Source organism: Lathyrus oleraceus, chromosome 5, assembly GCF_024323335.1.
Source record: "Lathyrus oleraceus cultivar Zhongwan6 chromosome 5, CAAS_Psat_ZW6_1.0, whole genome shotgun sequence".
NCBI lineage: Eukaryota > Viridiplantae > Streptophyta > Magnoliopsida > Fabales > Fabaceae > Lathyrus > Lathyrus oleraceus.
The window spans coordinates 628,135,987-628,149,182 of record NC_066583.1 but is presented as its reverse complement, the minus strand read 5'-3'; the positions used below and the strand labels follow the sequence as shown (position 1 = coordinate 628,149,182).

Here is a 13,196-nt window from a genome sequence, read left to right as displayed (position 1 = left end):
ACTGCACGACAACAGCACAGGAAATCACAATCCTGCCCATACGCGTATTGCCTATGCTCATACGCGTATTGCCTAAATCCTGACCAAGCCATACGCGTATTGCCCAATTCCATACGCGTATGCTACGCGTATCACTTCCCCATACGCGTACCACCAGAGACCATTTTACGTTCAAAATTTCATCTTCCTCATCCATACGCGTATTGCCTAGCGCCATACGCGTACCAGCCATCCCATACGCGTATTGCCTAGTGCCATACGCGTATGACCAGAAACCAGATTTCCAGATCTGTTATGGTTTTTCCTGCTACGAGTTCTATTCGATCTCACCTTCCACAGTCCAAATTTACACAGAAATCACTCATATCATCTAACCCGAATCATTCCCTATTCGATTTCACAACTCCTGACATTATCACATACAATTCCTACGAATTTCTTTCGATTATCACCCAATTTCGTTCATCAATTATTTCCACAAATTCATCATAATCATCCAATTCAAAGGTAAATTAAAGGTCTATCACTACCCATGACATATTATCATATAATACCCGTCAATCAACGATAAACCCCCCTTACCTGAGTTAATCCGGCAGCCTCTGAGCTCCAAGCTTCTCCTTCCTTCAACCTTCGTTCTCTGGTTCTCTTTTTGCCCTTTTCCACGTTCTGTCTCTTTTTCCTTTTCACGTGAAAACAATAACCTTTTTACCAAATGGGACCTTTTTACTGATTTTCCACTTTTATTCCAATTATAAAATAATAATCCAATAATAATAATCCCAATAATTATTATTCCAAAATAATAATATTAATCCAAACTTCCAATTATTCAATTAAATTAATAAATAAAATATTAATTTAAATTAAATAATTAGCTTATTTTAATTGGGGTGTTACAAGTCACACGACCACACAAGACACAAACCCTTATTTTCTCTCAATATTTCGCTCTGTATTTCTTGTGTATCAAATCAGGTTTTCCATGTCCTATTTATAGAAGCATTCAGCTGGGCTTGGACATCTTGAAACCCTAAAACTATTTTCCATTCAAATCTTCTCATGACAGCTGATTAGATCTCTTTGGAAAATAAGTAAATCTGGTTGTAATTAATGATTGAATGCGTGTGTAAATCAAATCTTCAATCATACATAGATTGTCATTAAAAGCGCAATCACATAACACATAACATTCACACTGAATATTCTGTGTACAGATGTCATGACATCGGGTCTGACATCCTGGGACAATCCTGCATAATTCCATTTTAAATATCCAACAGGTACATAATATTAGATGTCATGACATCGTGTATGACATCCTGAAACAATCCTTCAAAAAAATATTTTTAAACTCCAGCAGGTACAAGATATCTTATGTTAAGACATCACATGCAACATCTTGTGAACACTCTTTGTTTTACCAAAATTGCTGCCAACACTTAGAACCAACACAATTGAACGTGATTGAGTTTTGTCTTCGATTCGCTGGATCTCCTATTTAGAGGTTGAGGAGAATTCAACATTGAGTGTAAAGATGGAGAATCGTAGAATACACAGAAATTAGGAGTCATTTCCTACAGACGGCGCCATTGTTCCATTTTGGAACCAGAAGTATGAGGAGTTGCGGAAATTATGGCGGAGGAGAGCTTTCAGTACAATGGAACATGGGTGTATCTGCAAGGTTAGCACTCTGGTGTTGAAGTCAATATGCAAATAATGAGAGAGTGTTTAAATTATGTTTGAAACTTGTTATATGAAATGACACATCATCCCGTATATATATATATATATATATATATATATATATATATATATATATATATATATATATATATATATATGGATGAGAAATAACTATCTCGCTATCTTTCAGGCGCGAAAAATGGAAGATCGTTGGATCTACTTAGGGCATGGATCTTCTGTAATTCGGTACATGATATTCCAATGTTCAGGAGAATATTCTAGAAATCGGTTGAGTGATTGGATGGTACGTTCGAATCCGGGTTGCCCCATCTCAGGGTGACCAGACCAACGAAGATATGGTCGAATTGAGTGAGATATTCTCGGCCCAGAACAAATACTATGTTGGTGTTTTTCATCCTTGAAATGCAACCACTTAATTTGTGGAACTCCCTTATGCCTTCTTCTCTCTACTCTATTTTTGACTCTTACATCAATAACTAATACTCTATGTTGGACAATCAATCTCTCTCTTAGTATAACTTTACCATCCAAATAAATCTTATTTGATTTCATAATAAGAAATAAATATATCTGAGAAGATGTTACCCACTCTTGAATATAATAAGATGTCCATGTCTTTTTTAAAGCATGTATTAACTACAATATGATTAATGCTGGCAACAAATCTAGTATAAATTTACCATCCACATTTACCTCCCAGAAACCATTGATACGGTCCTTGCATGCCCATTAATACCCCGTAAGAAAAATGTGTCTCCTTAAGGTATATCGTGAACTAAACCTTCTAATTTCTCCTAAAATTGTATTTTAAGTTATCATGCTAACCCAATATGAGGCACATAAGCATTGCTAACTCAATATGAGGTACATAAACATTAATAACATTAAATATGTCTTGTTCGACTATTAATTTCAGGACTATGATTGATCTCCTACCCTTTTTACATCCATATCATTCTTCCACTCATTGTGGATAATAACTCTCATCCCATTTTCTTATTTCAATTTTCTATTGTCCAAAGCTTAAATCTCAAACTATCTAATTATTTTTCCGGAACCTCCTAACCACAGTGACTAATATTTCTATTGATTTTCATATAAGGTGTCTATACTCCGAATTCCAAAAAGAATTTCACTCTCACGAACTACCTTCTTTACTCACATACTCATTCACAAAATTGTAGGACACTTTTTTTTATTGCATTTAGGCAAAGATGCATCAATCCTTTCTCTATTTAGTTGATTAAAATTTTCATAAATCTTATTAAATTTATATGAAACTCATTTAGTGAGATGCGTGTAAATTTTATTATTTTATTAACGATAATCGAGTGTTATAAATGTGTTTGATAACATTCCTCTAATTACAAATGAAAGAAGAGACCTTTGGTGCAAATGTATGACTTTAAATTGCAAAATGTTTGACTTTAGATTGATAGACATAATGGAGGAGGAACCGTAAAGTTTGATCATTTTAATAAACACAACCGTGTTGACTCTTCCGCAAGTAAAACTAAAAGTCCATCCACTAAACAACACACATATGCTTTCTAGAAAAGGATTGAAATTTCAATCTTTGAAATGTTCAAACTCAAACGACCACCACATAACTAACTATTACGAAGTATTTCTTCATCACATATTCTCAACCACAACACCTAGCCATCAATATAAATACACACCTCTCCACCAGCTGATTGAATAACTTATATTCACTCCAATACCTCTCAACTCAAGATATGAATATGATGGAAAACAAGTCATTAAACATGTCAATAGCAACACTTGCTATTGCCTTTTTTATTATGATTATAGTACCAAAGAATGTGAGTGCTCAAAATTGTGGCTGTGCTGAAGGATTGTGTTGCAGCCAATATGGTTATTGTGGAGACACTGATGCATATTGTGGTACAGGGTGCCAACAGGGTCCTTGTAAAGGAGGAAATATTCCACCTAGTACTCCAAGTCCTAGCAATGATGTTAATGTTGCTGACATTGTCACACCAGAGTTTTTCAATAGTATAATTGATCAAGCTGATTCTAGTTGTGCAGGAAAGAGCTTCTACTCAAGAGCTGCTTTTCTTGATGCACTCAATTCTTATAATCAGTTTGGTAGGGCTGGTTCTTCCGATGACTCCAAACGCGAAGTTGCAGCTGCTTTTGCACATTTCACACACGAAACAGGACGTAAGTATTCAATAAATTTCATGTTTCTTAAATCTTAATCATAATCACATAATCTCTTTTTTCTTGAGTAATGGTTCTGAACAATACACATAACATGTGAAATGTTGATGCAGATTTTTGCTATATAGAAGAGATTGATGGTGCATCAAAGGACTACTGTGATGAAAAAAACACAGATTACCCATGTGTCCCTAACAAAGGATACTACGGTCGTGGACCGATTCAATTATCTTGGAACTACAACTACGGACCAGCCGGAAAGGACAACGGTTTTGATGGATTGAACTCTCCTGAAACGGTGGCTAATGATCCTACAGTGTCCTTCAAGACAGCATTATGGTATTGGATGAAAAATGTTCACCGTGTTTTTAACCAGGGCTTTGGTGCAACCATTAGAGCCATTAATGGTCCACTTGAATGCGATGGTGCAAACCCCAACACAGTTAAGGCTCGTGTTGATTACTACACTCAATATTGTAGTAAATTGGGTGTTGCTCCTGGTGATAATCTTACTTGCTAAGCTAGCTAGCAATACAACACATACAGATTATATAGTACAGTATTTAATTTGATTTGATGATTCTATACGCAGTATGAATAAATGATACCATGTATACACAATTCAATTTCTCCTTTTACAATATATTAAAATGATACCATATATTAATTTGATTATTGTTATTGCTTTCCAGAATATACTCGTGAGTTCACTTTATTTTTAAATGAAAATCATGGCTTCCTTAGGTATTATAATTAGAATCGGATTCTCATCATAAAACCAAACAAAAGAGGAAAATATTAAGTATAATTTGGATGACAACACTACAATCTTAACCAAAAAACGAAAAAAAGCCTAGCTAATACCAAACAGTGCTTTACAAAATGACAGAATCCAAGCATGGTGTATGAAGAAACAGAGAAAACATAATCAAAATTACCATGATTTTGGCCTCCATTGATCAAGTTCCATCTCAATCGCAGCATCTCAAATAGGATTCCGGTGTCTGTGCCAGAAGTTCTTCTACCAGGAGTCTGTTGTTTCTGCTCAGTGCAAACAACTAAACAATGAATGTCTAGCATAACATGTATAGTGCAATTCATCGGCGAAACTGGCTCCACCTAACTTCTCATTTTCAGAATGTAGAAAGAAGGAAGTGCAATGGCATGACATAATCCAAGAATAAAAGTTAGGTTGACTCTACAATGCTACAAGTTGTTGGCACAATCTTCACCATAATTTAATAAGTATATTGACATTATTTTAACGGCATAGATTATTCCAACAACTCGAAACCTGTTTTCTGCTTGTGATATTGTGGAATGATTTGAAGGATTCTCTAGTAGCAATGCAATTAAACTACACAAATCAACAATTGGTCCATTCCATGGATAAATTTCACAAGGAAAAAAGTTTTACAACCAAACTCACCAATTCTTATGGAATACATCCCTCCCATAGAGGATGATGCATCCAAAATGTATTCAAATTTCAAACTATCTTCAAGTCTATAGAAAAACCACTAATCATCATCATAATCACTCAACAAGTAAACATATAATTACTAATAATTAGGAGATTAAAAGGTTACATGGATGAATGGATAGTAAGCAAGCAAACAAAACCAACAAACTACCTTCCCTTCAAGATCATCACCATACCAAGAGCTTTTGCTGGCCATTCTCATTGTATTTTACGCAATCAATACAACATGCATATCCTATTAGCCAAAAGAACCTCAGGGGTTCGAATCTCGCTAGATACTAACAATTCTTGTGTTGGGGCAAGTCTCTCGCTAGTCAATAGTTATTCATAGTCCAACATAAGGAAAGATCATGATCAAGATACGGAGGATGAGTTTTTGTGTCTTCGACAGAAAGTAAAAAACCCTAAAAAAATTGCACCATTCTACCTTAGTAATAAAATACCATGTTTCTATCAAGTTTTTTCCTTCGAATTAGAGGGACTAACGCTGCCCGATATGTTCTCTATCTCTAGTAGCAACGCAACCAAACTACACAAACGAACAATTGGTCCATTCCATAAATGAACTCCACAAAGAAAAGAGTTATACCACATTTGCAACTCCAAATTCACCTATTCTTATGCAATACATCACATAGAGGATGATGCATCCGAAATATCTTCAAATTCTAAACTATCTTAAAGTTTATGGAAAAACCACTCATCATCATCACTCAATAAGTAAACATATGATTATTGATACTTAGAGATTAAAATGTTACATGAACAAATAAAATTGGTTAGTTTTTAAATTAATAATCCGTTTATTACTATGATATTTTTATAATATTTTTCTGAATCCTTAACCTTATACATTACTAAAAAAAGGCAATATATTAAAAAATACAGCAGCAGAATTAGAATTTAATCATGCGGATAAACCTAGAAAAATAGAGAGAGCAACACCGAGCGAGTAGGCTCCAACGAACGTTCCAAGTAGTGCCGGACCAGGGTGAGCGACGGCACTGATTCCAACGATTCCGGCGACACCAACGGGAACTCGTAAGAGAAGCGCTTTGGTGGCGGAGGACAAGACGGCGTCGGTGTAGAGGTAGCGAGCCCATTCCTTGAAGAGCGGGAGTGGGAGGACGTTTTCGTGGTGGTGATCGGGCGGGGAGACGTGGCGGAGGGCGGAGTCAACTTGAGTGCGATCGGGAGGGGAAGGGAGCCATTTGTGGATGAGTGGAAAGTGAGAATCGGAGAGGATGGTGTGGATTTGATCGGAAGCGGTTTTGAGCTGGTAAGGTAAGACTCCTTGGAAGGTGTGCTGTGTTAGAGAAAGAGATTGGGAGAAGACTGAGTCGCATGCTGAGTCAAATTGGGTCGAGTTCTGTAAACTGTAATTCACTCGCTTTGACGCCGATAATCCCATCTTTCTCTCCTGGATTTCAACTCTGTTGGATTACATCCATGTTAGATGATTATTATTGATGGACTGTTATTACTATTTGATGATTATCGCTACTGATTTATTAAAGGCTCATAATTATTTTAATCATTGATCAATTTCACCTAATAAATATATATATGAAAATTAATAATATTTATATTAATAAAAATAAAAGATATTCTATAACACTGTGCAATCTTAATCTAAGTAGAAAGATCTCCTACTTTTAGTCTATCTTTATAAAAAATTTAACACGTTTGTTCGTTAAATTTTTTTTTGTTACCATTTCATTTTTTAAGTCATTAAACGTCTGCATGCTTATCTTTTTTTTAATATAGCGAACATGTTAATTATGGATGCAATTATTTTGAATGATATGAAAATAATTAAGTGCTACCATAAATATAATAGTCACACGTTTTTAAATATTTAAAATATGAGAAAAATGATGTAAAAATCATCCTAAAGGATCAAATTGTTAAACAAAAACTTAAATGACCAACTTGTTATAATAAATAATTTAAAGGACTTATGGTCTAATTTTGTCATTCTAAAATAACACTAACGAAGCCAGTGGAATAGAGAGGAACAAAATAAAATATATATCACATTCTATTATTTGATTATTTTATTAAAAATATTTTGTTCCATCACATACACCCAAATTGAATGGAATAAAAATTAAGAATTGGATATAATGGATTTCATCATGTTTCATTCTATTTCATCCATTATTTATAAATCTCAATAATAGAATGACCACAAGCTACTTTTTTGTGGACGAAGAGAATTTTCATCTCAATTTATTTCGTTTGTTAATATTATGTTGAAACTAGGAGAGTAACTCCTAAGATATTAAAGCAACTCTCACGCACAGACACTTAAAATACTTTCGATGTCACACGGGATGTTATGACATCCAATTATGCGCAGACAAGGATTATGCAGAACTTAAAAATAAGTGCAGTAAATAACACAAGGGATTGTTTACCCAGTTCGGTGTCACACACACCTACGTCTGGGGGCTACCAAGCCAGGGAGGAAATCCATTATTAGTAGTATTAATTCAGACCTTAAACCAACTGTTTAACCCTATCACTTAATACCTACCAATGCAATTTCAATCTTACTCTAAGATCAGAGTTCCTACTCACTCCCCCTCAATCACCTCAGTGATTACAACCTTTAATTAAGTTTAAAGATAATCGTGAAGTCACACTTCAAACAACTCTTGGTTGTGCTTAACAGCTTTAATCAAGATACACAGCACTCACGCTTAAAAGCTTAGAGTGACACAACACGTACAACTCAATGAACACCCTAGTCCAATGCAATCATCTAGGTGATAATTGCTTGGCTCACAAGATACACCTAATACAAGACACACAAAAATACAGCAGTGAAGTATAATGGAACAATAAAATCTTCACGCTAAAAACCCTTAGTTCTGAATGAAGGATTGCCATCCTTTTATATTGCAGCACTTGGGCCTTGTACTTGTAATTCCTGAAATTAAGGTCAAGCAAGTTAACCTAATTTTCACACAGTAGGGTACTAACAAATAGGCTATTTGTTAGGTTCATTAATTGTAGCTCAGTTGTTAGTTTCCTGGATTTTAGCTCAGCTGTTGACTTCCTGAAGAATAGCCTGAGAAAGCTGTTGAAACAGAAAAACTAACCAACATACAATTTAGCATATGGTGTCAGGAATGAATGTCACAACATTCAGTTTGACGTCCAAATCATATACCATATGCTAAGTCTGTTTTTCCTGAAAACAGACTGTACAAAATGCTGTACTGTATAAGACCAACCAGTCTATACTTCAGTACCAGCTTACAGTAACAAATGTCAAAACATCCAATTTGACATTTACACATAGAGCCTTATGTCATGGTCTGTTGTCCTCCTGAAGAACAAACTGAGATACATACTGAACTGTAGCAGAAAACCAACTTGCCTATTATTCAGTATATGTTGTCAATGATGAATATCATAACATCCAGTTTGACATTCAGACAGTAGGCCTTATGCCAGGTCTGTTATTCCCTTGATAAACAGACTGAAATTAAATACTGAGTTATAGCAGACAACCAACTGCTCTAGACATCAGTATTTGCTGTCAGGAATGAATGTTATAACATCTAGTTTGACATTCAGTAAATCCTGTATTAGCTAAACCTGCAGCATACTACTCAAGTATGTCATGACATTAGTCAAGACATCAGAGTACAGTTAGATGTTCTAACACACAATGCAGTCAATCAAACTTCTTCACAGCATGTCATGACATCAGTCAAGACATTAGAGTCCAGTTAGTGTTTTAACATAAAATGCAGCCAATCAAACATCTACAAACTCCCCCTTTGGCAAATTTTTGGCTAAAACAACTTGGCATCACAACAGAGTTCACAGCAGCGGAAAACACACATCTAGCAGGGAAATTGACCTAGCTAATACACTTAGAGCAGCAACACACTCACCATAGATAGAAGTTAAATAAAAACTTCACATATCAGTAACATACAGAAGTTAAGTAAAAACTTCTAATAGCAGCACACACAAACACACTCACACTCATAGAAGTGGAACATCAGCTGCAACACAACCTCTGGATTAGAGGATCTTCAAAATCTGTTTAATCACATAGCAAATAATTTGTTGTCCTGGGGCATCACAGGTGTTACTCCCCCTTTTTGTCAAAAATGTTGCCAAAGCAACACACATAAATTACAGACCAAAATAAACAGAATTACACACAAATTGACAGAAACACAATCTTGATTTTACTTCACAGTTTCAATCAAGAAAACCCCCTCTTGATCTTGCTTTACAGCTTTGATCAAGACACCACCCACTTGATCTTGCTTCACAGCTTTGATCAAGTAGTCACACACTCTTGCTTCACAGCATGTACACCCATATCAGATGCCATGACTTCGAGTCTGACATCTTGAACCACTCCTGCATGAACACTTTCTTGAAGTCCAGTAGGCACATAGGCTGACCCATGTTAGGATATCTGTAGCACCTCAAATTTGCACCTACCTTTTGTACATACATTCTCACATTAGGTCATAGCATTAACATGGTCCACTGCATAACATTGCATTGTCCCTTTGCCCAAGTGCAAGCCATTCAGAAGAATTAGGTCAAACTGGTCAGGAGATCAGTCAGTCAAGCAAGCAAGTACAATTTCCAATGAGACAAGGCCTTAGGGTTGGTCCAACATGTTCACATGACATAGGGGTCCTTTTGAAGTGTTTTGGTCAAGGTTTGATTGCTCAGAAGTCATCAGTCATGGCTCAGTTCACCAGAAACCCTAGCAAGTCAACTGTTGGTCAACTGTGCATTTAATCAGTGATTTGATGGTGGGAATTGGTTTGAGAGGGTTCATTCATGTCCATATAAGCCTCATATAACATGTCAAACATCATCATGGAAGAATTTGAAGCCAGACAAGAAATTTCCAAAAATAGAAAGTTGACCTGTAATTGGAATTTGCCAAAAATGGAAAGTCTTGATCCTCAAACTTACATCATGATACAAGCTTCAAATGAATTTTTTCCCAACATGAAAGTTGAATATCTTGTTCTCCCATTTCCAAAAAAGTCCAAGAACACTCAATTCCAATGTATGGTTGGCAAGTTATGATCAAATCATTCTCACAAATTTTTGAACTTCAAAGAGGCATATCTCCCAAACCATTTGGCCAAATTGGGTGGGGTTTTTTGCTACAAGTCACATTTGATGCCCTCTTTCCAAATTTGTCATCACCATTTACCAAAAACTCACCAATCAAAATGGCACTTTTTGAAGTAGCATGAATTATTTAAGTGAGGTAAAAAAATGAACTTTCAAAATTAAGCCTTTGCCATGTTTTTACCACTTGGAATGGTTCAGAAATGATGTTTAGAGTTTGTTCAAGGCCCAATTCGTGCACATTTCATACACCTCCATGTAAATTGGCATGGTTTTAGCAAAATGGTCCAAACATGTCATTATGCAAATTATGCTTAACATTTCCATTAACCAACTAATACAAACCTTAAACAGAGTATATATGCATCTTTTTCACTCTGAAAAGCCCTAGCCACTCTTTGCAAACAGATCAAAAAGTCTCATATTCTCTCAAACCCTCATTTTTCATTTTGGAACCTTTCTTGAAAAAACTCCAAAGAACACGAGCTGGTCTTGGTTGCTTCATCACTCACCACCATTTTTTGAGCTCTTTGCAAGTGCCATATTCCATCTGTAAAGCCTCTTTTATGGACTGCATTAAAGAAGCTCTCCCATGGCAGATTTCATCTTGAGCAAAACCCAAGGTAGCTGAGCCAAATTCCCTCCTCCATTCACCTTCTGGAAGCTTGTAGAGCACCTGTTTTGAGCAAATGCAACCAAACAACAGCTGAATCATCACTGCTCTTCAACTTTGGTAAAATTTCGAATCTCTTCATTTGCCAAATCATGATATGCTTTAGATAGGTTTTGCTTTGCTGATCATTATGAAGTTTGAATCGTGTGAAATGGCTGTGCATTGAGTGAGAAATCTGATTTTTAAGTTTCATGTTCAATCTTGTTCTTGCTCATTTCTTACTGTTTAGCACGTTTTGATAGAAATTAAAGTTGGATTGTGCTTGTACATGATTAGACGAGTGGATTGGTATGTTTAATTCCCAATTCTAGGAGATTTGTTCTTCCATGGATGAATGCACTACTGTAGCAAACCCTACCTTGCCCAGATTTTCATGCTGAATCGTGTTTTTGTGTTGGCTGCATGGAAGCACTGTTTCATTAAGCCTGAGCCAATCAGATTATTCCATTCCCCTTGGCAATGCGCAGCGTTTCATTAAAGGAACGCACAATTACAATATTGCCACTCCCGCGTTTCAATTTAATTAAATCATCATTTATTTTCTCAATAATTATTTCATTTGTTACACAATCTTACAAAATTCATAAGTCAACCAATTTTGATCCAAAATTCATGGGATTTTTTGCTACATGCTCCTCTTGATCTCTAGTTATTTGTCATGATTTCTCCAGATTCTTTGGCATGGATGGATTTTTAATTGTGCTAGGGTTTTGTTCATGTGTCCAATTTTTGTACACTTTGCCAAATCAATTGTGAAATGATGATGCTTTATCCAATGGCTCCCAAATTTTTTGTGCTTGAACTAGACACATTCATGGTGATTTTGGTGTAGAGTTTGTGAATTTATCATTGCTGGTTTGAGAGTTATGATTTTTTGAATTAGGGTGTGACAATTTGTGTCACACCATTGATGTCCAACTTCATGATTTTAATTACCTTGCCTAATGAACTCTAAATGGTCTGATTTATTTGAGAATTTTTGGAATTGTTTGTGATTGGTTTTGAGTTGAGTCTTGCTGTTGACTTCTATGAGCTTCCATATGCCATGCTTTGACCTAATTTGCTTATGAAATGATGATGATGATTGATATGAATGTGAAACCAATTGAGTTTGTTTCTTGATTGTTTGAATATGATTTTGATTGGATTTCACTTGCTGTTTTGACTTTCTCATCCCCTTTTGACCCTAGGCTTGTCCTAGTGGTCCTGTTGCTCATGTTTAAGTTTGTTGTTTCAGGTTAAGCAACAAATACCCAAAGAGATCAATACAAATTGATTGAGCTTGCTTGATTGTCATGACTAACTTGTTTGTTTTGTAGGTTGCTTGGCTCACATGCTTTGAGCCTTGTGCATTTCACATTTAACTGATTGTGTTGACTGTTGATCTCTATCCCATTTTGATTTAACTTTGAATTGTATACTGATGTTGTCTGACTGGTTTCAGGTACCTTTAGCTGCTTATAGTTCTTTAAGAACTTTGATTTGCTTTGATTAATAGCAATTTGCATTGAGGTATATTTTCTTATCTTCATGTAGTCTGGAAGACCTGGCCTGTTACTTGGCCAGGCAACTGTCTGAAGTCCTCCTTAAGAGGCAATGTTTGTGACTGTTTACATTTGTCCTTGTATATAGTCAAAGACCTCCTAAGTGAAGAGGCAATTGGCAGAACCCAAGGGATATGCAATCTATCCCCTGCTATTCTGTGTGTCATCTGCTTTGCTTACACCACTGTGTTGATGCATTGCAGATACCAACCCAAGATCTTGTACAGTTGTACAGTTGAGTCAGTTTCAAATGTGTAGAGGGGTTCCTACTTTCTGAACCCACACATTATTGTCTTAAGCTCTCCCAGGCCAGGGATAAGAGCTGTGAAGTCTCATCTTCACCTACCTTTCATCTGCTTCACCCTAACTCTCAATGTTAGGGTTAAGAGCTAACACTACCCAGTTACAGTGGTTTGTTTGTTGAGGTTGATATGACCCCTCGACTAAAACCTAACCTTGATTGAGCCCATTG

At 35.9% G+C, this 13,196-nt stretch overlaps 2 protein-coding genes across 2 annotated transcripts; one reads left to right on the top strand and one right to left on the bottom strand.

Moving 5' to 3' along the window:
* Positions 1–3,008: 3,008 nt before the first annotated feature.
* Positions 3,009–4,569, top strand: LOC127087296 (endochitinase PR4). Its single transcript, XM_051028175.1, has 2 exons — positions 3,009–3,894; positions 4,008–4,569. The coding sequence occupies exons 1-2, from the start codon at positions 3,447–3,449 to the stop codon at positions 4,412–4,414; spliced, it is 855 nt and encodes a 284-aa protein (XP_050884132.1). The 5' UTR covers positions 3,009–3,446; the 3' UTR covers positions 4,415–4,569.
* Positions 4,570–6,156: 1,587 nt separating this feature from the next.
* Positions 6,157–6,883, bottom strand: LOC127087297 (uncharacterized). The gene has a single exon (XM_051028176.1). The coding sequence runs from the start codon at positions 6,786–6,788 to the stop codon at positions 6,285–6,287; it is 504 nt and encodes a 167-aa protein (XP_050884133.1). The 5' UTR covers positions 6,789–6,883; the 3' UTR covers positions 6,157–6,284.
* Positions 6,884–13,196: the final 6,313 nt, after the last annotated feature.